The sequence below is a fragment of the Schistocerca nitens genome, chromosome 7 (genome assembly GCF_023898315.1).
Source record: "Schistocerca nitens isolate TAMUIC-IGC-003100 chromosome 7, iqSchNite1.1, whole genome shotgun sequence".
Taxonomy (NCBI): domain Eukaryota; kingdom Metazoa; phylum Arthropoda; class Insecta; order Orthoptera; family Acrididae; genus Schistocerca; species Schistocerca nitens.
In genome coordinates, this window is record NC_064620.1 from 520,565,713 (window position 1) to 520,593,136 (window position 27,424).

Below are 27,424 nucleotides of genomic sequence, written 5' to 3' on the forward strand. Positions count from 1 at the left end.
AATGGAGACTGCATATGGGACACTATTGCGACCCATTGTTGAGAGCTGTTTGATTGTTTGGGATCCGCGCCAGATCAGAATAAAGGGACACATCGAAGCAATTCAGAGGCGGGCTGCTTGATTTGTTACCGGTGGGTTCGAACAACATGCGGGAATTAGGGAGATGCTTTGGGAACTCAAACGGAAATCACTGGAGGTGATCTCCTCGAGGAGCTCTATTGAGAAAATGTAGAGAACCGCCAACTGAGGCTGACTGCAGAACGAGTCAAGTGCCGCCAACGTACATACCGCGTGAGGACACGAAAATTAGAGAGAGTAAGGCAAGTATGGACGCACACAGACAGTCGTTCTTCTCTCGTTCTTTTCACGAGCGGAACACGAAGCGAAATTACTGGTAGTGGTGCAGGGTACCTCCGCCATGCACCGTATTGTGGCTTGCAGAGGTTTCAGGTAGATGTAGATGTTAATGTAACTGTTAAATGTTACAATTTTTTTCAGCCATTCGAAAGCGAAAAGAATTATTTCCGTAGATTGAGAGAGCAGTGCGTGCCAGAGAAGTATGTGAAGTTAATGAAGAAAATCTACAGAGGAACAATGACAGAGGTGAGAAGTAGTATGTGCATCACATAGGGGTTTCCAGTAAAAGTAGGGTTACATCAAGGGTCTGCGCTTAGTCCCTACCTCTTTCACCTGATTATGGATGTGGTGGTGAAAGACGTGAAGAAGGAAGCGCCGTGGAATATGATGTTTGCGGATGATGTGGTTCTATGTGAGCAGACCATCGACAGACTTGAGGTAAAGCTGGAGGACTAGAAGAAACAGGGATGAAAATTAGCAGGACAAAGTCAGAATATTTAGCACTGAAGGATGTGCAGATGGGGTCTTGCAAGATCCAGGATGATGAGCTGAAATCGGTCTGCAAATTTAAATGTTTGGGTTCGTACATACAGAGGGACAAAGGACTGGAAAGCGAGATAACAACACCGAATAAATTGCGGTTGAAACAACTGGAGGAAAATGAGTGGAGTGTTGTCTGACAAGAAGGTGAGCATTGGGTTGAAAGGGAAAGTGTATAAGTAGGTGGTAAGGCCTGCTATGATTTACGGGGCAGAGACATGGCCAATCACAGTAGCCCAGGAAAGGAGGATGGAAGTGGCGGAAATAAGGATGCTGAAGTGGATGTGTGGGGTAACAAGGAAGGTCAGGATTAGAAATGAATTTGTTAGAGGAGCTGTGAAAGTGGAACCCATGGGGAAAAGGATACAAGAGATCAGACTAAAGTGGTAAGGACACTTACAGAGTAAAGGAGAAGAGTATATGGGAAACAGAGTTGAAGATATAAAGATTGAAGGAGCGAGCAGGAGAGGAAGACCGAAGATGAGGAGAAAGGAGAAGATATCCGGGGACCTAAAGGAGAAAGGATGGAAGAAGGAAGAGGCAATGGATAGAGTACTAGGGAGGAGAAGGATTCAGAAGAGCAACGCCGACCCTACGTGACGTGGGACAAGGCGACGATAAAGAAGAAGAAGAAGAATTATGGGTATAACTTTTTGACAGTGTACATACCTGCAGAAAAATGTATGGCAGCTGAAATTGTAGAGGACAAATGTGATTAATGAAATTTGGGACGTTTTTAATGGTTTAGTAAGGAAGGCAAAGTTTTATTCATTATAAATTTTGTTTCTAATTGTAACATACTGTTGCTCAGAACAATGTATTAAATGTATGTCTTTGGGTTTATGGATCCGTACATCACTCGGTAAAGAGGATCACTCTGTTGGCCGTCCGTCTGGCCGCCCGTTAAGACCCATTCCTTTGAGGAACTTGTAGAGGTATCAGGTTGAAATTTATGTCAAATACTAACGTCCACTAATCTTTCGCGGGCTTAAAAATTTAAGACTTTAAGTAAGTGTAATCGAAAGATACGGCCGTTTGCGCTACATGTTTTGATATTTGCAAACTGTCTCATCAAAACTTACAGATGGGCTAACTATACACATAATGATGTTTGTCCTAAACCTTTAGAGCGCGAGTTCCACTGTCACTTGTTCCAGTTTTTGTCTTACTACACAACTTGTAAGTGTCTAATAGTATGAATTAATTACCTTGCTCTGAGGTCAATGTGTTAAATATTGGTGTAGAACAATTTAGTTACGTGTCTAACAGTACGAATTAATTGCCTTGCGTAGAGGGTATTGTGTTAAATGTGTTGTGACCAGTTTTTTCTCACGGAGTCCCTCTGAAAATATGCATGAATAATGGTGTGATAGTTTTGTTTAACTACCTCACTTAATGCAGTATAATTTACTTTTTCTTCCTTCTTACTTTGTTTCAATGAGGATAGGCCTCTGAGTATTTTGGTTTTAAGAAAACCATAACAAATACAATAGCTCTCAGCAGACTGGCAAACTTCATGCTTACAGTTTTTCAGTGTATCGATAAATCCAAGTTCATAAAACGGGTCAGATATGTAACGAAATTTAACTGTATGTCGTAAATAAACATTAAGTCAGCGTTAATTTTTGAAAAATGAATGTAACTCTACTTATCCTGTCTTTGACTTTATGTGACAATGTTATCCTGGGTTCATGGGATATCTTTATGACAATTAATATTCCGTATTCTGAATACCTTAGTGAACATGTCTTTATTGTATCCAAAATTAAAGAAGAAAGATTATAAAATTCCATATATGCGAATATTAAATGCTTCTGTACGTAATTTTATAAGCTTATATTCCAAAAGGTGTCTAAAGTGTCACAAAGCGGTCCAGTTTCATGGTATATGAAATAACCTTGGAAGAATTCATTCGGGATGTGATTCAGAAACAGAGTTCTGTTATCCTCGCGTTTGCTACAATGCCGTAGCTAGTTCACGTTGCTGTCAACTGGCAACTCTGTGCATTTATCAGCCAATAAATGTGCGATCAGAAGTGTATTTTGTGTCAGTTCGTAATGTCCGTAGAGTACGTCATTCAGATTTCCTGTAATTCTAACGCAGTGACAACAGGACACAAATATGTGCACTTGGATAGATACTGATAAAAATTTTGCAGAAGAAGTATTTGTTTCCAAACATATGAATCCCTGTATTTATGGCCTGACACCATGAATATTGGGATGTGCTCCTGGCATCAGATTATTGCAAAATTCCAAAAGGGGTCCGAATGGTTTTACTTGGGAATTAAATGGTAAATTATAATAATAAGTAGTTCTGCATTTAGGCTGACTAGTCAAATCAAACATCAAGCAAGGAATGACATTACTCCTCTTTTCGGAATTTACTCGTCACCTGATATCCAAGGGCAGCGGCCTTGCCGCAGTGGATACACCGGTTCCCGTCAGATCACCGAAGTTAAGCGCTGTCGGGCGTGGCCGGCACTTGGATGGGTGACCATACGGGCCGCAATGCACTGTTGCCATTTTTCCGGGTGCACTCAGCCTCGTGATGCCAATTGAGGAGCTACTCGACCGAATAGTAGCGGCTCCGGTCAAAGAAAACCACCATAACGACGGTGTGCTGACCTCATGCCCCTCCTATCAGCATTCTCAGCTGAAGATGAGACGGCGGTCGGATGGTCCCGATGGGCCGCTTGTGGCCTGAAGACGGAGTGCTGCTGCTGCTGATATCCAGGAGCGATTGCTGCATGTAGGTAAATAATGTTTCCAGTCGTATGAGAAAGAAACATTCGCAGACTACTCTGCGAATGTTTGTTGCATATGAGCAATAACGTCATTCCTTGGCTGAAGTTTAACTTTTACCATTCGTATCCAGACAGCCTGAATACACAGGTACTGATTATTGTAATAATGGTCGCTTGCATCTTGTATGACTTCATGTAACATTTGTGTATACAATTAAATACTGTTACATTTTATATTATGTTTAAAACGTACATTTGCAGAAACTGCTGGATGAGCTCCTACTTCGGTGCGTGCCCTGCATATGCTTTCCATGTTTTGTCGTATTGTGCTAAATTTTTTTGGAGTGCGTGGTATTTGGTCGCACTCGTTACGTCAGCCGTCTTCAGTTGGCTTTTGTGAGTTGTGTACATTGTCTTCACACAAACCTTTCACTGAGGACGGTTGACTGAATGATTAGTATGCATTTTCCCTCCGTTTAAATTTTTTACTGTCAGCTCCAGCAAGCAGTCCAGTCATGTACCCCAGGTACTCCACTGTGAGCTACGACAGGAGAATCAAAGTCGGTTTAATGTTAAGTTTCTATTAATGTTATGTCATCGTTAATGGTACATAGTGTTTCTTCCTCGAACACATGTACTTAAAAAAGACGAGCTGCTATTCATATCTTCGTAACTAACAAAAAATTACACGGAAGTCAGTCATGATGATTAGTGTAGCTCTGGTCGCTAACAACATTTGAATGATAGATTTTTGGCCGAATGTTTGTGTGTAACGAAAAAATTGGACAAATATGGTAACAAATTGACCAAATTAAGATCTAGTTTTGCAGAAAAATCTTTAATTTGATTGAAAGTAATCCAGGTGTTTCAGAAAAATTTATTTAGTGATTTGAGAGAAAACTGCACCTTGAATTATTGTCCGAAGTTTCAAAGAGTGGGAAATGGACAGTGGGGTACCAAATGTACCAGCCCGAGGTATAGTTTTGGAAAATAACAACTGATTGGAAAGAAATCATCGTAATTAAGACAAAATTAATTAGTAATTTGAGGGAATACTGAAGTACACTCCAACACAAAGTAACTTCGTACAGCGAAGGAATACTGCGAATGCGATAAAAATCGGTAGAAGTGATGGATATGGACAAACAAATAATAACGATTTCAGAAAAATTGAGTAATATATTCAAGAGAGAGTACTTCACAAATTGAGGCAGTCGATAACGCATTCGTCCACCTCTGCCCCTAATGCAAGCAGTTCTTCGGTTTGACATTGATTGACACAGGTGTTAGATGTCGTCCTCAGGTATATCAGGGTAAATTCTGTCCAACTGTTGCTTTAAATCGTGGAGGGCCTTACCAATAATGCTCCAAAATTATTCAACTAAGGAGGAATCCGGCGACGCTGATGGACAAGGTAGGGTTGGGCACGCACGAAGACAAGTGTGAGAGGGCGTTATCATGCTGAAAAGTTAGCCTGCGATGGCTTGTCAAGCAGGGCAAGAGAACTGGGGATATTGTCACCGTACGGCGTGGAGCGGACGACTCTCCACAAACCAGGCAGCATGGTAGTGGGCAAAGAGAGATAAAAGAGATAAAATAATCGAAATAATGGTTGTCCAAGTAGGAGACCAAGCTGAAATCAGAAGACGGGGTGAAGAACTAAGGCAGGAGCAGTGGAACGGGATTGAAACTGGGCGCAGAACTTATAAGTTGCTGCCGGATACGAGGGAGCGCCTGTAGCTCACGAACCAACTAGAGGACTACTGCACTTTCTCACCGGACATGGACACTATCCGGCATATCTATGCCGGTTCGGGATGCGGGCTACACCATCGTGTGACTGAGGCACAGTACAGGGCACTCCAGACCATGTAGTGTACGAGTGCCCCCTTTTTGACGACATAGCATGACAACTTGGGCAACATTTACGTAATCGCGACACGCACCATATGCTCGATCAACAGGACACTTTCGAAACTCTCAATGAGCTCGCAAAGGAAATATCGAATGAAGTCTCAAGAGAGTTTCTACGGAACAATTATAATTAGTGTAACACACTGATCAAGATACCATGCACCTGTCCTGTACCGCCGGGGCGTGGACTTGGTTAGCTGCCTTACAGCTGGGATTCGCCACCTCTCGGACTTCAGGGGAGGGTGCATAAATCACCGACCAAGACAACGCACTAATTATAACAGTAGTAACAAGAATTCTAGGTTAGATGTAGATTAAGACCGGATAAATTATTAGAAGGAAACTGCTACGAATTTCAAGATTTTGGGCCAGCCCTGTGCCAGGGGCATGCCCACTGGGATTAGCTCGGTGGGCACAGCCGACAATGTAGGTTTATATCTTATACTGACACACCTGGAACGCTGCGGGTAGTGTAGACTAGTTCCTAAGTATTTGTACAATGTAGTACAGAATCAGAAAACAGATACTAGCGTATTAACCATGTAGACAGCTTAGTAGAAAAAGTGACATGTAGAATGAATAATGATAGCTTCAGCATGAGATGCCCATAGTGGAGTAATAACATAACAGAATACATATCCTGTAGTAAAACAATGTAGCTGCAGTAATTGTAATGTGTATGTAGAATTAGGACCCACTAATGAGTGAGGTAGTGGGTTGTTATGTATCAAATTTTTGTTCTGAAAACCATTACCTCACAGATGCTTCCTTATGGCAGGTTGCATTGGCATCCAGATACAAACAATCCTCATCCTCGCGACTGTTTGTCTACTCTATGTACTACACAGAGTTGTACAACGTATTTTCTTAAACGAAATAAGGGGAGCACATTCAAAGAACAGGAGGAATTAAATGTGTAACACCACCTCCTCCATACATCACTGTTGGCTCTACACATGATGACAGGTAAAGTTCTCCAGGCATTCGCCAAACTCAAACTCTTCCATCGGACAGCCACAGGGTATAGCGTGACTCATCACATCACTCTTTTCCAGTCACCCACTGACTGGTGACGTTGCTCTTTACACCACCACCAGCATCGCTTATGCTGCTTGACAGTCGTACCCTCTTCTTCGTAACTCCCTACGCACAGTCGTTGTGCAAGCAGGGCTGCGGGTAGCATTTAGGAACTCGTGAGCCGTCCTTCCAACTGGTTTTTGGCGATGGTATACAACCACCCTCCGCAGTGCTCGACTATTCGTCATTACGTGAGGTCTGCCAGGTTCTGGTGGTTCCTTGGAGTTTCCACTTCAAAATCACATCGCCAAAAGTGAACCTTGGCAGCTTTAAAAGGGTTGAAATGTTCCTGATGGATCTGATACTCAGGTGGCATCGAATGACAAGTGCACGGTCGAAGACACTGAGTTCGCCTGGCCGACACATTCCGCTATTACTTGCTCTCTAGTGAGAGCAAAATACTCCCCGCCACATTTTATACTGGAGGATCCACCTCTCGTAATATCGGGTGCCCATGTCCGGTTTATATAGTGGATTACGTATACTTTTGTTCAGATATAATGTAAGTGGTTCTCTCAGATGAAGAGAGTGACGCAGAAGAGGAATTTCTGGAGGGTCACATCATATTAGTCGAAATGTTCAAACGAAGAAAAGATGATGACGCTAATATCACACTTCATGAGTTGAATCGGAATTGCCTGCCGGGAGGAATGAGTTATTGGTTGCTCATTTCAAGGTGGATGACGTTACAACATGTTATAATTTGGTAATTTGTGGTAAGTTCCTTTGGGACTAAGGTCATCGGTCCCTAGGCTTACACACTACTTAATCTTACGCTAACGACAACACACACACCCTATGCCCGAGGGAGGACTCGAACCTCCGACGGGGATAGCCGCGCGAGCCGTGGCAAGGCGCCCAAGACCGCGCGGCCACGTTATTATACTTGCACTAATAAATGAGTTTATGAAGTGTTGGCAGAAGAGCCAACACTGTGTTTCTAGAGGAGGCCGAAATGCACGCGTTTAATTACACGCTGACTGGCGTGAGGTCTGGAACAGTTAAGGGAATTAATAGTAGCAAATAAAGTACGTAGTTGATATAATACTTAACTTTAATCCACAATTGGTGTACATCGCTCTTGACGGTACATGTTATAATCTCAATATCAAATGCTATGGCGCCTTGCTAGGTCGTAGCAAATGACGTAGCTGAAGGCTATGCTAACTATCGTCTCGGCAATTGAGAGCGTAGTTGTCAGTGATCCATCTCTGGCTAAGTCGGCTGTACAACTGGGGCGAGTGCTAGTACGTCTCTCTAGACCTGCCGTGTGCCGGCGCTCGGTCTGCCATCACTGACAGTGGCGACACGCGGGTCCGTCGTATACTAGCGGACCGCGGCCGATTTAAAGGCTACCACCTAGCAAGTGTGGTGTCTGGCGGTGACACCACAGTTTATCTATCGAGGAAGCAAAATAACTCACGATGGCAGAAGGAGAGAATAGCAAGAAAAACAGATTGCACTAGATCCCGCAAAAAAGAAGCCTCATTGTGTTTCAGATTACACATACAATTCATTTAAGAAATAGCAATCGTTATAATTGAAAATTGTGAACCTGTCCTCCACATTATTGTTCGAGACTTTCGTAAAGGTTAAATTTTTAATATCCTGTATGTAGTTACCTAAAACTCTCTTTCGTATATTCTGGCCACAGTACTTTTACGTGAACAACCTGATGTTTAAGATATATGGCATACGTTGTCTTTATACAGTCATTTCAAAAGTTCAGATGTCATGCTGGTTTCTATTTGTATTCGCTAGGCTCTCCGTCCTGGCGCGATGAGAACACTTGTTCTGAAGAAAGTGCTGACTTTCCCAGCGTACATCAACCAGACCGCCCACTTCTGCTGGTGCGGCCAGGACATCATAGACCAGGTACGTGTTGGAGCCGACTAATGCCGGTGATTGGGAGATTATGTGTCACTCTCTTTAGGTGGATGGTGTGTTTATTAGCTTAATCTTATAACTATATGAGTTTCCTTCCGTGTTCACAAACAAGCTACTGAAATTAGTTTTTCTGTTAATTTCCCTGTAGGTACTTAGCGAAACATTATAACGTAAAATAAGGTACATAGGATAAAATCAGTTTTTCTGTTGACTCCACTGTAGGCACTTGGTGAAACATTATAACATGAAAAACAATTAGTGTAGCTTGTTTCACTAACTATTTGGTGCTCTATGATTACTAACGTATTTTCTCCATATTTAGTATCAACAATACACTTATTAGACCATTGTGAATTGTCTACTGTTTATGTTTGTGCCATTACGCTCAGCAGCAGTGCTGCCATACGGTGGACTAATAACCCAAAACCTAGGTCGAGATATGAGTAATTATTGACAAACGTGCGAAATAAGCGCTTCAATTTTTTATAGCACAGACTAGAAATTACGACAGAAATAGTAATTAAAAAATTTCTGCTGTTGCTTCAGTGGACTGTATGAATAACAGACTGACCTTTATCCTTGAAAGGCATCATGTTTACGCCAGTGACTGCTACATTTTTTATTTCCACTATTGCAATTTCGGCCTTAGGCCATTATCAAGTGCCGATGTTTTGGCTTTAAGCCATGTCTACTTTACACAACCTGACACATTTATATGTCCGTATATTACAGCAAATGACAACGACATATAAACGTATCAGCTTGTATAAAGTGGACATGAATTAAACCCAAAACATCTCCACTTGGTAATGACCTAAGACCGAAATTGCTAAGGGGGAATAAAAAGTTTAACAGTCACTGGGGTAAACATGATGTCTTTCAAGAAATTACATATGACTGTGAATCCCCGTTACGAAAACTTAATGAACTTTATCCGTTTGTCAGTGACGTGAGGGTACGTCTCGAGAGGAGATATTAGATGTCCTGAGGGGTTCAAGAAACTATAGTGGAATGAATGCGGTGATATTTTTGCGAAAGCTCATTTAGATTGTTTTTCGGAAAATGTATTCCGTGTACAATCACTGCACACTCACAAATTAATTTTAGGTCTACAGTTGGGCGACGTAACTATAACTTGTTGAGAATATCATGAAATTGCTTTCTGGATAGTAAAATTGAACGCACAGCTCTTTGTAGATATTCGCCGTCCATATTTTCGATGGCGTCGGATGTTTCCACGAGATTAAAGGGATTTCTCGAAGGAAATGCGTTCTCTACGTACTGCTATGACCGTCAGGAATGAAGGAATGTGTCCCGCAACTGCGGCAATGGACTCGCATGGAAGTTCTCGTTATTTAAATGTGTGTGTTGCTTGACGCTTTTCCGAAGGACTACTTGTAGAAATGGATCTCGGTCGAGACCTCACACTGTTCGTCGCCTGAAGTATTGTGAGGATCTCACAATGGCATCCAACGCCTCGACTGCCAAACGTGTCTACAAATGTACATGCTTTGTAGAATAGTGGAGTCTAATTCTAACCTACCTATGGTGTAATTCGTTCCACTCTATTTCATTCAATTTTTCCAAAGCGTAACAGAAAGTGTTTTTAGTCTCGGCAAACCATCTAACTGTTGAAGGTCACGAGAACTTCCAGGTAGTAGAGACTGCGGGAAGTACAATTCATAAATGGTTTTATGTTGATGCGCAGGCATGTTCAAATGGTTAAAATGGCCCTGAGCACTATGGGACTTAACATCTGAGGTCATCAGTCCCCTAGAACTTAGAACCACTTAAACCTAACCAACCTAAGGACATCACACACATCCATGCCCGAGGCAGGATTCGAACCTGCGACCGTAGCGGTCACGCGGTTCCAGACTGAAGCGCCTAGAACCGCTCGGCCACAATGGCCGGAGGCAGGCATGTTGACTTTGGATGGCCCAACATCATACAAGCATGCTAGTGAGCCGTGCGGCGTGATCGATACCTCCCGCACGGTAGGTTGTAAACAGTTTCATCGTGAGAGGATCTTTTGTTGGCGGACTGTTGGCAAGAGAGACAGGTTCCGGCGTCGGGCAGGGGGGTTGGGGGGGGGGGGGGCATGTCGACGCTGAGCTGTCGGTATGAGCAGGCGTGCAAGGGCCAATGTAATTGTTTCTTCCGAAGGCGTGGCAGGTATTTCCTGCGCAGAGATTTTTCTGATGGGGAGCTGAGAGTCGGCCTTGCGAGACGGAGCGGTGCGGCTGTTGTCGCCGCATGCCTGTCGGTTCTAGTGCAGTACCGTGCTGCGTCAGGCCTCCATCTTCCTTGGGTTCCCCGCTCGCGAACGGAGCCCCGAGATTGCCGCCACTACTCCAAGGTGAGCATCGTTTGTGACAATTCATGAAAAACCAGTCTCTGTCGATGGCAGCTAGTTGTGCTGGAACAGCTCGCGTCATGGTCTGAAGTTGGTAGCCATACGGCCCCACGGTTATCGATTAGTTCTTTGCTAACCGAACCACCAACGCGTGCTCAGCTCTCCCGTAGAGCAAATGGTTTGCCTATTATAGTTTGTTCCTCTCAATGAAACTGTGGGCGCCTTACTTGAATTCAAGATTTATTGGTAGTGACTAGTGTTGTGATTTTAAGGCTTAGTGTGGGCTGTAAGTGGGATCTTATCTTGCAACTCTTTTGAGTTACGAGGAAAGGTCCGCCCTGCCTTGTCACAGCCACCCTATTTGTACGTAGTAGCATAAACTGTGTTTTAAGGTGCCACAGCCATCTTGGAAAACGGCCGGTAGTAGATTCTGTTTAATGCTCATAAGATTGTACCATATGCTACGTTTCTGGTTGAATTGTTCCAGTAGCTGTATTCAAAAGTAACTGAACTAAATTCTTCTAGACTTTCAGGTTACCCTAGTACCGTTTGTATAGCGGCTGTTAACGTGGTTGGTGGCTTGCAGAGGCTGTTTTTGAAGGCTGCTTTTACATGTGTTTAAGGTGGTTTAATTACACTCCTGGAAATGGAAAAAAGAACACATTGACACCGGTGTGTCAGACCCACCATACTTGCTCCGGACACTGCGAGAGGGCTGTACAAGCAACGATCACACGCACGGCACAGCGGACACACCAGGAACCGCGGTGTTGGCCGTCGAATGGCGCTAGCTGCGCAGCATTTGTGCACCGCCGCCGTCAGTGTCAGCCAGTTTGCCGTGGCATACGGAGCTCCATCGCAGTCTTTAACACTGGTAGCATGCCGCGACAGCGTGGACGTGAACCGTATGTGCAGTTGACGGAGTTTGAGCGAGGGCGTATAGTGGGCATGCGGGAGGCCGGGTGGACGTACCGCCGAATTGCTCAACACGTGGGGCGTGAGGTCTCCACAGTACATCGATGTTGTCGCCAGTGGTCGGCGGAAGGTGCACGTGCCCGTCGACCTGGGACCGGACCGCAGCGACGCACGGATGCACGCCAAGACCGTAGGATCCTACGCAGTGCCGTAGGGGACCGCACCGCCACTTCCCAGCAAATTAGGGACACTGTTGCTCCTGGGGTATCGGCGAGGACCATTCGCAACCGTCTCCATGAAGCTGGGCTACGGTCCCGCACACCGTTAGGCCGTCTTCCGCTCACGCCCCAACATCGTGCAGCCCGCCTCCAGTGGTGTCGCGACAGGCGTGAATGGAGGGACGAATGGAGTGTCGTCTTCAGCGATGAGAGTCGCTTCTGCCTTGGTGCCAATGATGGTCGTATGCGTGTTTGGCGCCGTGCAGGTGAGCGCCACAATCAGGACTGCATACGACCGAGGCACACAGGGCCAATACCCGGCATCATGGTGTGGGGAGCGATCTCCTACACTGGCCGTACACCACAGGAGATCGTCGAGGGGACACTGAATAGTGCACGGTACATCCAAACCGTCATCGAACCCATCGTTCTACCATTCCTAGACCGGCAAGGGAACTTGCTGTTCCAACAGGACAATGCACGTCCGCATGTATCCCGTGCCACCCAACGTGCTCTAGAAGGTGTAAGTCAACTACCCTGGCCAGCAAGATCTCCGGATCTGTCCCCCATTGAGCATGTTTGGGACTGGATGAAGCGTCGTCTCACGCGGTCTGCACGTCCAGCACGAACGCTGGTCCAACTGAGGCGCCAGGTGGAAATGGCATGGCAAGCCGTTCCACAGGACTACATCCAGCATCTCTACGATCGTCTCCATGGGAGAATAGCAGCCTGCATTGCTGCGAAAGGTGGATATACACTGTACTAGTGCCGACATTGTGCATGCTCTGTTGCCTGTGTCTATGTACCTGTGGTTCTGTCAGTGTGATCATGTGATGTATCTGACCCCAGGAATGTGTCAATAAAGTTTCCCCTTCCTGGGACAATGAATTCATGGTGTTCTTAATTCAATTTCCAGGAGTGTATTTTCTGCGTTTGATGCTTCAATAATTTCTTAATTTTGCTGTGCCCACATTTGTATTTCCCTTAAGCGAGATATCACCAGGGCGGGCCAAAGGTTTATTGTTGTGTTTTTCATAGTGTAAGAGAGCTTTGCTATGTGTGTGTTAGGAATAACACTAATTTTCTTGTCCCATTGAGGCCGGAAACTGGCGACCGAGATATACCTCTGAGCCCTTGCGCAATGATCTGACGTCGGCCTGATGAATTGCATTTTTTTCATGTTTGATATACTTCCATCTCGCGACAAGAAACTCCCGAATCATGGTTCAAGATTAAAGTGAGGCTCGAGTAAAATTGTATTCCTTAAAGTTTGTTCGTTCTAAAGAAAAGACACATTAATGCTTAGTGTTCCTTAAGATTTATAATGTTATAAAGAAAACAGACATTCATGCTTTCAGTTCTTCGAAAGCATGTATTGTTCAAAATAAAAGACACATTTATGCTTGGACCCTGTAACATATTAGGAAATATTTTTGATTTTCAGTAAATTCGATCTAAGGATTGCTAAGTAACAAGCGATGTTCTGTGTTTCCCTGCCCTTCGTCTAGGGTCTGACTGTTTGTGTCCTTTATCTTGGTATACATTTGTACAGAAACCAGATGGCATTTATAAGTGTCGAGTGGCATGAAAGGGATGCAGTGATTCGGAAGAAAGTGAGACAGGGTTGTAGCCTCTCCCCGATGTTATTCAGTCTGTATATTGAGCAATCAGTAAAGGAAACAAAATAAAAAAATTAGAGTAAGAATTAAAATCCATGGAGAGGTAATAAAAACTTTGAGGTTCGCCTATGACATTGTAATTCTGTCAGAGACATCAAAGGACCTGGAAGAGCAGCTGAACGGAATTTAAAGTGTCTTGAAAGGAGGATATAAGATGAACATCAACTAAAGCAAAACGAGGATAATGGAATGTAGTCGAATTAAATCGCGTGATGCTGCGGGAATTATATTAGGAAATGAGACAGTTAAAGTAGTAAATGAGTTTTGCTATTTGGGGAGCAAAAAGAAATGTTCAAATGTGTGTGAAATCTTATGGGACTTAACTGCTAAGGTCATCAATCCCTAAGCTTACACACTACTTAACCTAAACTATCCTAAGGCCAAACACACACACCCATGCCCGATGGAGGACTCGAACCTCCGCCGGGACCAGCCGCACAGTCGATGACTGCAGCGCCCTAGACCGCTCAGCTAATCCCGCGCGGCATTTGGGGAACTAAATAAATGATGAGGTCAAAGTAGAGAGGATATAAAATGTAGACTGGCAATGGCAAGGAAAGCGTTTCTGAAGAAAAGAAATTTGTTAACATCGAGTATAGATTTAAGTGTCAGGAAGTCGTTTCTGAAAGTATTTGTATGGAGTGCAACCATGCATGGAAGAGAAACGTTGACAAATAGTTTAGACAAGAAGGGAATAGAAGCTTTCGAAATGTGGTGCTACAGAAGAATGCTGAAGATTAGATAGGTAGATCACGTAACTAATGAGGAGGTATTGAATAGAATATGAGATAAGAGAAATTTGTGGCTCAACTTGACTAGAAGTAGGGATCAACTGGTACTGCAGGGCAGCGTGGAGGGTAAAAATCGTAGAGGGAGACCAAGAAATGAATACACTAAACAGATTCAGAAGGATGTAGGTTGCAGTAGGTACTGGGAGATGAAGAAGCTTGCACAGGATAGAGTAGCATGGAGAGCTGCATCAAACCAGTCTCTGGACTGAAGACCCCAAAATAACAACAACAACAACAACAACCGTATCAGTGACGCCAGTAATCAACAGGCAATCGAAATTAGGCTGTACATATATGGTCAGACGAGCATTTGATCATATCAACAGCAGCAGAAAATGGTATAACGGGGGTAGCATTCGCTCTGAGCAGAAAAGTACGGAAGATAGTGATTTAGTGTGAACAGTTTAGTGACATGATTAACCTGAACATAATCGACAGAAAACCATCGCCAACTCATTTGTTCCGATATTCACGCTGATGTCACAAGCAGAAGATGAAGAGATTCACAAAGAACATGAGGACATTCAACGGAAGTACAACAGCAGTGAACACATAGTGTGTTGTGGGGCGATCACGAAGTTGTAGAAATAATTCGAAAGCCAAGACCGCTTAAATACTGTTTACTGGATAACCGGTTTCAATACACTAAAGGTGCCATCATCGAATCTTAATGTAGCTTAACATTTATAAACCATTATAAACCATGAGGCAGACCAGCTGATATAAAATCACTGTCACAAAAATAAAAAAAACAATTGCTCTCATGGTGATTGTATTCCATCAGATATGTAAAACCGAAGTCACAAGATAAAACTATTTGGTACATGAGCGCTGCTCGACTAACAATGGTCGGCATGTGAGAATGACTATGAGAGCAGTTGTTTTTTATTTTTGTGAAAATGATTTTATATTAGCTGGTCTGCCTCATGTATCGTTAGATCCAAATGGTTTATAAATGTTAAGCTACATTCAGATCCGATGATGGCACCTTAAGTGTGTTGAAACCGGTTATCCAGTAAACATTATTTGAACGATCTTGACTTTTTAATTATTTCTGCGGAAGTATAACATGTAAAGAGAGATTAAAATCTAATAGTTATGGGGGAATGAAAGAGAGATTTACGGGAGAATACAGTAAGTACTGGGAGATGAAGAAGCTTGCACAGGATAGAGTAGCATGGAGAGCTGCATCAAACCAGTCTCTGAAGACCACAACAACAACAACAACAACAACAACAATGGGTTCGGCAACAGGAATGAGAGTGAAGAGAGACTAATTGACGTTTGCAATATACACTGTTCAGCCAGGAGATTATGACCACCTACCTAATACTCGGTATGTCCATCTTTGTCGTGGACAACAGCGGCGACGCTCCTGACTTGGAAGCAATGAGGCCTTGGCAGGTCGCTGGAGAGAGATGGAACCACTTCCACACACACAAGTCACCTAATTGCCGTAAATTGCGTGGAGGGAGGGGTGGGGTGATAAGGTCTGACGCCACGTTCAATGACATCTCAGTTGTGTTTCATAAGGTTCACATCTGGCGAATAGGGGGGGGAAGGCTTATCAATTGGAACTCGCCAAATTGTTTCTCGAACAACTCCTAACACTCCTGGCCTTGTGACGTTACGCGTTATTTGGTTGAAAAATGCCACTGCTGTCTGGAAATATGATCTTCATAACGTCTGCAACCATTGTACGATACTCCTTTGCCGCCATGGTGCCTTGCACGAGCTCCACTGAACCTATGGATGCTCACTTGAATGTTCCCTGCAGCATAATGGAGCCGCCGCCAACTTGTCTCCGTCCCGCAGTTCAGGTGTGAAGGAGCTGTTCCGCTGGAAGACGACAGTTTCGCCCCCTCTCATCGGCATGAAGAAGAAGGTATCGGGATTCATCAGACCATGCAACGCTCTGCTAGTGCGATAACGTCCATTTCAGTTGTAGTTGCCATGGTCGTGGTGTTAACATTGGGACATCGATAGATTAGGAGTGTTCGGTTCTCTGTACTCTGCCCAGCATTGACATCTTATGTTAGTTCCGACACAGTTCGCCACCTGTTCCGTTTTACCAGCCTGCTTAACCTACGATGTCCGAGATCTGTAATGAGGAGTGGCAGCCGGCCGCCGTGACCGAGCTGTTCTAGGCGCCTCAGTCCGGAACCACGCTGCTACTACGGTTGCAGGTTCGAATCCTGCCACGGGCATGGATGTGTGTGAAGTCCTTAGGTTAGTTAGGTTTAAGCAGTTCTAAGTCTAGGGAACTGATGACCTCAGATGTTAAGTCCCATAGTGCTTGGAGCCATTTTTTTTAAGGAGTGGCTGCCCAACGCCTTGATGTGGTTTCACATTGCTTTCACCACGTGTTGAAGACACACACCAAAACACTCCTCGAACACCCCAAATTTTCGTGCCGAGCCTCCGACCATCACACTGTGTCGTCAGTCAAACTCAGACATATCGTGCGCCTTCCCCATTTTACACATGGACAGCACGCTCACTGATACTAGATGCACCGTGCGTGTGTCTGACTACAAGCCATTCCTCGCCAGATGACGTCGCTATCTCCTGGACGGTTCAAATGTTTCAAATGGCTCTGAGCACTATGGGACTTAACATCTGTGGTCATCAGTCCCCTAGAACTTAGAACTACTTAAACCTAACTAACCTAAGGACATCACACACATCCATGCCCGAGGCAGGATTCGAACCTGCGACCGTAGCAGTCGCGCGGTTCCGGACTGAGCGCCTAGAACCGCTAGACCACCGCGGCCGGCCGCCTGGACTGGTTTATATAGCTAGTAGGTGTTAGACAATATAAAATGGTGCAAGCTGTTCGAGATTCTGAAAAAAGTAGGGATACGCTATAGGGAGAGACGGATCATATACAATATGTACAACAACCAGAGGGAATAATAAGAGTGGACGATCAAGAACGAAGTGCTCGTATTAAGAAGGGTGTAAGACAAGGCTGTAGCCTTTCGCCCTTACTCTTCAATTTGTACATCGAGGAAGCAATGATGGAAATAAAAGAAAGGTTCAGGAGTGGAATTAAAATAAAGGGGAAAGGATATCAATGATACGATTCGCTGATGACATTGCTATCCTGAGTGAAACTGAAGAAGAATTAAATGATCTGCTGAACGGAATGTACAGTCTAATGAGTACACAGTATGGTTTGAGAGTAAATCGGAGAAAGACGAAGGTAATGAGAAGTAGTAGAAATGAGAACAGCGAGAAACTTAACATCAGGATTGATGGTCACGAAGTCAATGAAGTTAAGGAATTCTGCTACCTAGGCAGTAAAATAACCAATGACCGACGGAGCAAGGAGGACATCAAAAGCGGACTCGCTATGGCAAGAAAGGCATTTCTGGCCAAGAGAAGTCTACTAATATCAAATAGCGACCTTAATTTGAGGAAGAAATTTCTGAGGATGTACGTCTGGAGTACAGCATTGTATGGTAGTGAAACATGGACTGTGGGAAAACCGGAACAGAAGAGAATCGAAGCATTTGAGATGTGGTGCTATAGACGAATGTTGAAAATTAGGTGGACTGATAAGGTAAGGAATGAGGAGGTTCTACGCAGAATCGGAGAGGAAAGGAATATGTGGAAAACACCGATAAGGAGAAGGGACAGGATGATAGGACATCTGCTAAGACATGAGGGAATGACTTCCATGGTACTAGAGGGAGCTGTAGAGGGCAAAAACTGTACAGGAAGACAGAGATTGGAATACGTCAAGCAAATAATTGAGGACGTAGGTTGCGAGTGATACTCTGAGATGAAGAAGTTAGCACAGGAAAGGAATTCGTGGCGGGCCGCATCAAACCAGTCAGTAGACTGATGACCAAAAAAAAAAGGTCGGTGGTCATAATGTTGTGCCCTACCAGGGTACAACGTGTTTGTTTTAATTTGGGACAACAAAATATGTAGAAAACGACGAATCGTATGAAAAAAGTTTTGGATGAAATGTTAATATCAGTAAAGCGGATACCTGACTGTGCTACATATGGCCACCACCTAACCATTCATCCTGCTTGGGCGGGGTCAACATTGAATTTTAAAATTGTGAACCACTCCATTTTTATTACACATTCGAATGCTAAGCCGAAAACTATGTACAGTTTAATCACACCATTGTTTCCCACTCGTGCTGGCGCTGTAATCGACAGATATCAAGTGTGCCTCTTTTTGCAATTCGGAACCGTTGCATTTGATTCTAGAATTCATTAATGATGTAAATGTAAGTCTCCGAAATTTACTTCAGTGCTGCGAATTTGATTTTACGGTACAATACGGTTAGCCGATTCAACGTCTGAGTAGAAATTACGTTTAGCGTGATCCAGGAACAACGACGTAAATGTAACAGTTTTGTGTTTCCATCGGTGAGTCCCCTTACCTCTCACAATTGGTGTGCTTGATTTCAATGGTTTCCTTGCCTACCACCACTGGGTAGCTTGAATTTAATGAGTGTCCATGGCAGGTACACCCTTCACTACTACTTCATGAACGTTTCACCTTATTGTAATGAGAATGGAAAAATGATTCAGCCTGGGCGTATTCTTTTTATTTTCTGTGCGATCGGCCAGTTTCAAACTTGGCCATTTTCAAGCTCGTACTTTTAAGTTTGCAGCTCATTTTACATTGTAATACATCGGTACGTATGGACAGGAATATGTCCACATGTACCAGCAGTGTATTATAATCTAATACGTGCTTGAAAGTTTCCTAAATTTGATGCCGGTCGTTCGCACAGATAATGAAAAAAATACAGCCTCCTTGGACCCTGCTTTCATTCTCAAAACACGTTGAGGTTGTCGTCTCCCACAAAAATGTAATTTTTAAAATCATTGCAATGGTTGTGGTTTGTATTCCGCTGTTAGCCGCTTACCGGCCAGCACGAGAGTTGTCAGTTGTATGGAAACACACATTGAGATCAATCGCCCTGATGACGGGGTTCGAGGGCGGCCACCGAAATCAAGCATTTCAAAGCTTGGGGCTCACCTCAATCAATCCCATACGGACAGAAACCTACGTTATAATACAAACAGCCTGTTTGCCAGAAAGTTAACTTCTAGCCATGTTATTTGTACTGTACAATCGCATTCGCAACACTAAAGTAAATTTCGAACATCAGTATCAACAGTTAGAACGGAATGGTTTAGATTTACATCGTAAATGCGTCGGTTCTTAATTGCAGAAACAGTCACACGTTATACAGGGTGTTACAAAAAGGTACGGCCAAACTTTCAGGAAACATTCCTCACACACAAAGAAAGAAAATACGTTATGTGGACATGTGTCCGGAAACGCTTACTTTCCATGTTAGAGCTCATTTTATTACTTCTCTTCAAATCACATTAATCACGGAATGGAAACACACAGCAACAGAACGTACCAGCGTGACTTCAAACACTTTCTTACAGGAAATGTTCAAAATGTCCTCCGTTAGCGAGGATACATGCATCCACCCTCCGTCGCATGGAATCCCTGATGCGCTGATGCAGCCCTGGAGAATGGCGTATTGTATCACAGCCGTCCACAATACGAGCACGAGGAGTCTCTACGTTTGCTACCGGGGTTGCGTAGACAAGAGCTTTCAAATGCCCCCATAAATGAAAGTCAAGAGGGTTGAGGTCAGGAGAGCGTGGAGGCCATGGAATTGGTCCGCATCTACCAATCCATCGATCACCGAATCTGTTGTTGAGAAGCGTACGAACACTTCGACTGAAATTTGCAGGAGCTCCATCGTGCATGAACCACATGTCGTGTTGCACTTGTAAAGGCACATGTTCTAGCAGGACAGGTAGAGTATCCCTTATGAAATCATGATAACGTGCTCCATTCAGCGTAGGTGGAAGAACATGGGGCCAATCAAGACATCACCAACAATGCCTGTCCAAACGTTCACAGAAAATCTGTGTTGATGACGTGGTTGCACAATTGCGTGCGGATTCTCGTCAGCCCACAGATGTTGATTGTGAAAATTTACAATTTGATCACGTTGGAATGAAGCCTCATCCGTAAAGAGAACATTTGCACTGAAACGAGGATTGACACATTGTTGGATGAACCATTCACAGAAGTGTACCCGTGGAAGCGAATCAGCTGCTGATAGTGCCTGCACACGCTGTACATGGTACGGAAACAACTGGTTCTCCCGTAGCACTCTCCATACAGTGACGTGGTCAACGTTATCTTGTACAGCAGCAACTTCTCTGACGCTGACATTACGGTTATCGTCAACTGCACGAAGAATAGCCTCATCCATTGCAGGTGTCCTCGTCGTTCTAGGTCTTCCCCAGTCGCGAGTCATAGGCTGGAATGTTCCGTGCTCCCTAAGATGCCGATCAATTGCTTCGAACGTCTTCCTGTCGGAACACCTTCGTTCTGGAAATGTGTCTCGATACAAACGTACCGCGCCACGGCTATTGCCCCATGCTAATCCATACATGAAATGGGCATATGCCAACTCCACATTTGTAAACTTTGCACTGACTGCAAAACCACCTTCTTGATGAACACTAACCTGTTGATGCTACGTACTGATGTGCTTGATGCTAGTACTGTAAGAGTAATGAGTCGCATGTCAACACAAGCACCGAAGTCAACATTACCTTCCTGAAAGTTTGGCCGTACCTTTTTGTAACACCCTGTATATGTCGATTACAGCACCATCTACCACGAATGGGAAGAAATGATTTGAGAAAACCATCGATATTTTTGCGCCGAATTCGAATATGCAATAAAATGGTGGTGGGGGTGCTGCTTCGTATGTGAAAATACGAAGTTAACCCCTCCCATGCAGGAAAGGTGGTTAGGAGGCAGCCAGTTGTAAGTCAGATAGATGTCAGCTCTGCTAATATTCACTTTTCACCTAGAACACATTCTTAGTATGATGGGTCGTATTCGAGATATTGAGTTGCCTCAAGGTACAACAAACTATCTGTATTTCAGCTAGTAATAGCAAAAACAGTGTTCAAAACTCCTGAAAGGTGGAGATATACTGGGAAAAGGCCAAGTGACACAGGAAGATTCGAGCTGGATTACGTCAGGCCCAAACGCAAATATTCATCAGTCAGAGTACCAGAGTCAATCTATCAGATCCCAGTTTTATAATTACTGTCCTACGATTTCAGCAATCTGAATACTGGGCTTGGCGCTTGTTCTCTGTCCTTTGTCCCTCAAGCCACACGCTACGAGACCCTGCTACCTGATCTCACTGCCAAAAGTAATACTGCCTGTCTAATATCAGAGAGTGAGTAGCGTGCTACAGACATTCTTTTGTGGTTCTCAACCAAAGATAAAGCTACTCTAACTGACAGAAGACTGACTGTACGTTCTTTTGAACATGCAAGTGCTGACGTATATACCAGTATTTGAATAGTATGATAGACCTCAATAGCAGAAGACTTTCAAAATATTCGAAAATGTTTTGTGTTGTTCAGAAAGAACATTGTCTTCATATTCTCATCGTGTATGTAGGTCTGTGTTATTTCTTATCATTAGCTTTTAATTTAAATATTTAACTGTATCGTAGTTATTGTTCAATGTATCTACATAAATATGAGTTAGTTGTATCTTCTGATCTTAAATTATGCTCTTAATGTGATCCCAGAGTGGGATGCCACTGTGTGTCAATCCGTATTTTATGTCTAGCTGCCTGTAAACTAATTAATTGTACTATTTCACCACCTCATACTAAGCAACTCAGTACATTTTCCTTAAAAAGAGCTAATCAACAACATCTAATTTGTCAAAATCATGTTAATTTTAACCAAGATACAGCGTATGTTATAAAGTGATTATTCCAGAGTAAAGATGAAGCCATCAGAATTTTCTTCCTTTTACTATCTTCATGCTGATGTATTTGGCTATTACTTATTTTGTCTGCCATCTCTAGCTACTTAGTCAACGTGGATATCCTCCATCATGCTCTGCTATACTCTTCCCATCCCCAGAATACTGATCTCGAAAGGCTCTTCATAGTGTAATCGAGTGTTATCTTGTTACTTTGTTCTGACAACATTAAGCAAACGGCCCTCACTGAGTACACCTAGTATCATAGTATGAAAGCTTTCACGACCGGATGACATATCTTCTGGTAAACCTTCCGGGATGTAAGGTCGTGGTCCATGAAACTCTTCAGCTCCTAACGTTTCGTCCAGAGCTGCGCTGGACATCTTCAGAGGGGTGTTTCTCCTCCGGTGAGTCGGCAAGAAACGTTAGGAGCTGAAGAGTTTCATGGACCACGACCTTACATCCCGGAAGGTTTACCAGAAGATACACCTAGTATGTTCAAAATGGTTCAAATGGCTCTGAGCACTATGGGACTTAACATCTGAGGTCATCAGTCCCCTAGAACTTAAAACTACTTAAACCCAACTAATCCAAGGACACCACACACATCCATGCCCGAGACAGGATTCGAACCTGCGACCGTAGCGGTCGCGCGGTTCCGGACTGAAGCGCCTAGAAACACTCGGCCACCGCGGCTGGCACCTACCATGTTATTGCATCTACATTTCCCTAAGGCAATTAGCATCTAAGAATGGAGTACCATGTAAACTAGTTAATTTTGGATTTGAGAAAATGTGCAGTGCATAGATACTTGCTCATGCTACACATTATGCTGCTGAGAAGAGCGTGAATGTCAGGAATGCTGCGGCCTGTCAGGCATGCATTTTACCATAGTCCACACCAGAAAACTAAGCGTTTTCTAAAAGCATTATCGTTAGCGCAAAGGTATGAAAATTGTGTCAATGACTCGTTTAAAAGCAAGCAACTTAAATGCACCCCTGTGACGCGCCATAGGTGAGTGGCGCTACATTGCTACTGCAGTGCTTACTTGCAGATACGTGGAAGTAGTAGGTTGTCAAAGGGTTTGCCTGCCTGCAGGTGCCTAGGAATTAGTTATGGGTTGTCTCTGTATGAGTACATTTTTAAAGTCTCAACAAAAGTGCATGAGTGGCAATTAGGGTGATGCTGAACTGGCAGAGTCGTTTTGGCGCCCATTTCCTTTTAGTCATTCACGTATCAATGATGCACTCTCCCTTGGGCACGCCACATGAGGACAAAAAGCAGGAGAGCTGAAAAAGTGTAAACAGCTTTCCTGCTTCACATCACGTTAAAATTTCGTCAAATGGTTTTGAACTGACCCTAGTGGCTTCACCCTGTATAACTGAGAAAAAACTGCAGTCACACTATACTCGGAAGGGGTCGCATCACATACAAACCGGTTGCAGCCCTCTGATGTCCATAGAAAAGTGCCGGATTGCCCCGGGGGCATCAGCAGTGTCAAAGTTTGTCAAGAACGTCGTTCTGTAGCACATCACTCTGCGGACTGTTTTCTTTTTCGACCATGAAATGTATGTAAATAACGCCCCAAGCGAAGGGATGGTTTGCCAGCCGGAGTGGCCATGCGGTTCTAGGCGCTACAGTCTGGAACCGCGATACCGCTACGGTCGTAGGTTCGAATCCTGCCTCGGGCATGGATGTGTGTGATGTCCTTAGGTTAGTTAGGTTTAAGTAGTTCTAAGTTCTAGGGGACTGATGACCTCAGAAGTTTAGTCCCATAGTGCTCAAAGCCATTTTCGAAGGGATGGTTTCATTGGTGCCCTTTATGCCACTTCCTGAGGTCTTTTCGTATCGATTCTGAGCGGCGATTATCTGAAAAGTTTCCCTCGGCCATCCGTAAGAAAACTGTGTAATTTCAATCCATGGCGTCGGGGTTGTGACTTCCACTGTAGAAGCGTCTAGAGAAGGGATGAGACATTAATGGGTGAGTGGTGAACTTCTCACCATATGTCACGTCCACGATGGCCTTGGGCAGAATTTTGGGTGATATTTGGTGCCAACATGAAATCATGAACTCACACCTTACACCTCATATGAACTGAGATCTGGCCCTTTTTTCGTATGCGTCAACACTTCAGTTATTTGAAGCGCCGCCGATCCTGAGGATGACTGCACAGTGCGCTACGCTTTTGCATCCTTGCAGAGGAAGGTAGAGGACATCTCTTAGCCTAATTTTACAGTTCTGCGTCGCAATGGGGTTTCAAAAGTGCCCCTCTAATTCTTTTTCGCATTGTACCGGGCGATCAAAAAGTCAGTATAAATTTGTAAACTCAATAAATCACGGAATAATGTAGATATAGAGGTACAAATTGACACACATGCTTGGAGTGGCATGGGGTTTTATTAGGGAAAAAAATCCTCAATAAATGTCCTACAGACGGCGCTTCATCTGATCGAATAGCAATAGTTAGCATAACAAGTAAGACAAAGCAAAGATGATGTTCTTTACAGTAAATGCTCAATATGTCCACCATCTCAAGAATAGCTGTAGTCGAGGAATAATGTTGTGAACAGCACTGTAAAGCATGTCCGGAGTTATGGTGAGGCATTGGCGTCGGATGTAGTCTTTCAGCATCGATAGAAATGTCGGTCGATCATGATACACTTGCGACTTAAGGTAACCCCAAAGCCAATAATCGCACGGACTGAGGTCTGCGGACCTGGGAGGCCAAGCGTGACGAAAGTGGCGGCTGAGCACACGATCATCACCAAACGACGCGCGTAAGAGATCTTTCACGCGTCTAGCAATATGGGGTGGTTTTAATAAAACCCCATGTCATTCCAAGCAAGTGTGTCAATTTTTACCTCTCTATCTACATTATTCCGTGGTTTATTAAGTGTTCAAATTTATACTGACTTTTTGATCACCCTGTGTAACCAATTATCACATCTTCTCGGCACACTGATACTTTCCACATGATTTTGGTCAAATTCTTCATATGTGTGTCTGCTGCATAAATAATTTATTAGGCCTGGAACTGCTGAAATGAGTTTTTTAGATGTTACACAAGTATTGTCTTACTCTACAGAGTGTGTGGTGACAACACGCGTGTTTCAGAGCGAGCGGTTGCTGGAGTCTGCCTTCAGCTGCGGCTGGGCCGACGCTGACCAGCGCTTCTGCAGTTCACTGCGGATCTTCATGCTGCAGGCGTCGCGCCCTCTTAAGCTGCAGATAGGCAAGATATTCACGCTCTCCAGAAATCTCTTCCTGCAGGTATGTAGACGTGTACACATGCTTTAATACCGTAAGCAGTGATAATCAGCTGGTTTTAAAGGTAGCCTGAAAACGAATATTTAGATTGTTGGAGCTTCGCATCTTCTTCATGCGTATTGAGCACGTAGCCTACCGCGGCCAGCATTAATTTCAGTAAAATCCTTTTCGGTCTTACGTTGACACATTATAAGACAATAAAACAAGTACAGAACAGACTTATCCAACTGTATCTGCAGCGATCTTCTTCTTACTGACTAAACTCGCTCTTCTGATTCGTTTGATGTGGCCTGTCACGAATTCGTCTCTTATACCAACCTCTTCATTTCGACTTGCACTCTTCGATCTTAATTGTTTGTGGTTTGGTTTGGGGGGATGAAAGGGACCAGACTGCTACGGTCATCGGTCCCAATTGTTTGTGGAATGTATTCTAATTTATGTATTATTCTGCAGTTTTTACTTTCTGCATCTCCCCCTGCTCCCATGGACGTTATTTCCTGATGTCTCAACACAAGTACAGTAATCCTGGCCCTTCCTTTTGTCAGTATTTTGCCTATGTTCGTTTCTTCGTAGATTATGCAAAAAATCTTGTCGTATCTTATTCCACGCAAGTTTCAACAGCCTTCTATAGCACAACATCTCAAACGCTTTGATTCTCTTCAAATGGTTCAAATGGCTCTGAGTACTATGTGACTTAACATCTGAGGTCATCAGTCCCCTAGAACTTAGAGCTACTTAAACCTAACTAACGTAAGGACATCGCACACATCCAAGCCCGAGGCAGAATTCGAACCTGCGACCGTAGCGGTCGCGTGGTTCCGGACTGAAGCGCCTAGAACCGCTCGGCCACAAGGGGCCGCTCTGATTCTCTTCTTTTCCGGTTTACCCGAGTTCTGTGATTTATAATGATGAACTGTCAGTTGCAAAATTCTAACAAAAATTTTTTACAGAAGAGTGGAAAAGCTGGTAGAAACCGACCTTTAGGGAGATCAGATTGGACTGCAGAGAAATGTATGATCACGCTAAATAACTCTGAGCCCCCGAAGTATTTTTAGAAGATATGTTAAGGAAAGGAAAACCTACTTTTGTAGCGTTTGTAGACAGAGAAAGCTTACGGCAATGTTTACTGGAATATTGTATTTAAAATTATGAAGGTAGCAAGGGTACAATACTGGCAGCGAAAGGCTATTTACCACTCGTACAGAAACCAGACGTCAATTATACGGTAGTTATAAGAGTTGAAAGACTTTAAAGGGAAGCAGTGGTTGAGAATGGAGTGAGACACGGTTGTAGCTTAACCTCTATGTTACTCAGTCCATGCATTTAGCAAGCAGTAAAAGAAATCAAAACTATGAATTAAAATTCAGCGAGCAGAAATAAAAACTTTGAGGTTTGCTAATGGCACTGAAATTCTGTGAGAGACTGCAAAGGATTTGGCAGAGCAGATAAACGGAATGGACAGTGAGTTGAATGAAGGATATAAGATGAACAGCAAAAGAAGTAAAACGAGGAGAATGGGATGTAGTAGGACTAAATCATGTGATGCTGAGCGAATTAGATTAGGAAACGAGACACTTTAGGTAGTAGGTGAGTTTTGCTATTTGGACAGCAAAATTATTGACTTCCGAAGTAGACATGACCGAAAATGTAGACTGGCAATGGCAAAGCAGCGTTTCTGAAACAGACTATTTGTTAGCATCGAATATAAATTTCAGTGTTAGGAAGTCTTTTCTGAAAATATTTGTATGTAGTATAGCCACGTATGGAAGTGATACATGGACGATAAACAGTTTAGACAAGAAGAGAATAAAATCTTTTAAAATTGCTGAATATCAGATGGGTAAATGATGTAACTAATGAGGGAGTACAG

The 27,424-nt window shown here is 43.7% G+C and overlaps 1 protein-coding gene and 1 pseudogene across 1 annotated transcript in view; both read left to right on the forward strand.

The window, feature by feature from the left end:
* Window positions 1–27,424, forward strand: part of LOC126195366 (uncharacterized) — a 115,857-nt gene that overhangs the window by 73,307 nt on the left and 15,126 nt on the right. The window contains exons 6-7 of the mRNA XM_049933942.1: window positions 8,396–8,509; window positions 25,402–25,557. Coding sequence (XP_049789899.1) covers window positions 8,396–8,509; window positions 25,402–25,557 — 270 coding nt within the window. The remainder of the gene's footprint in view (window positions 1–8,395; window positions 8,510–25,401; window positions 25,558–27,424) is intronic.
* Window positions 3,304–3,421, forward strand: LOC126196568 (5S ribosomal RNA; annotated as a pseudogene).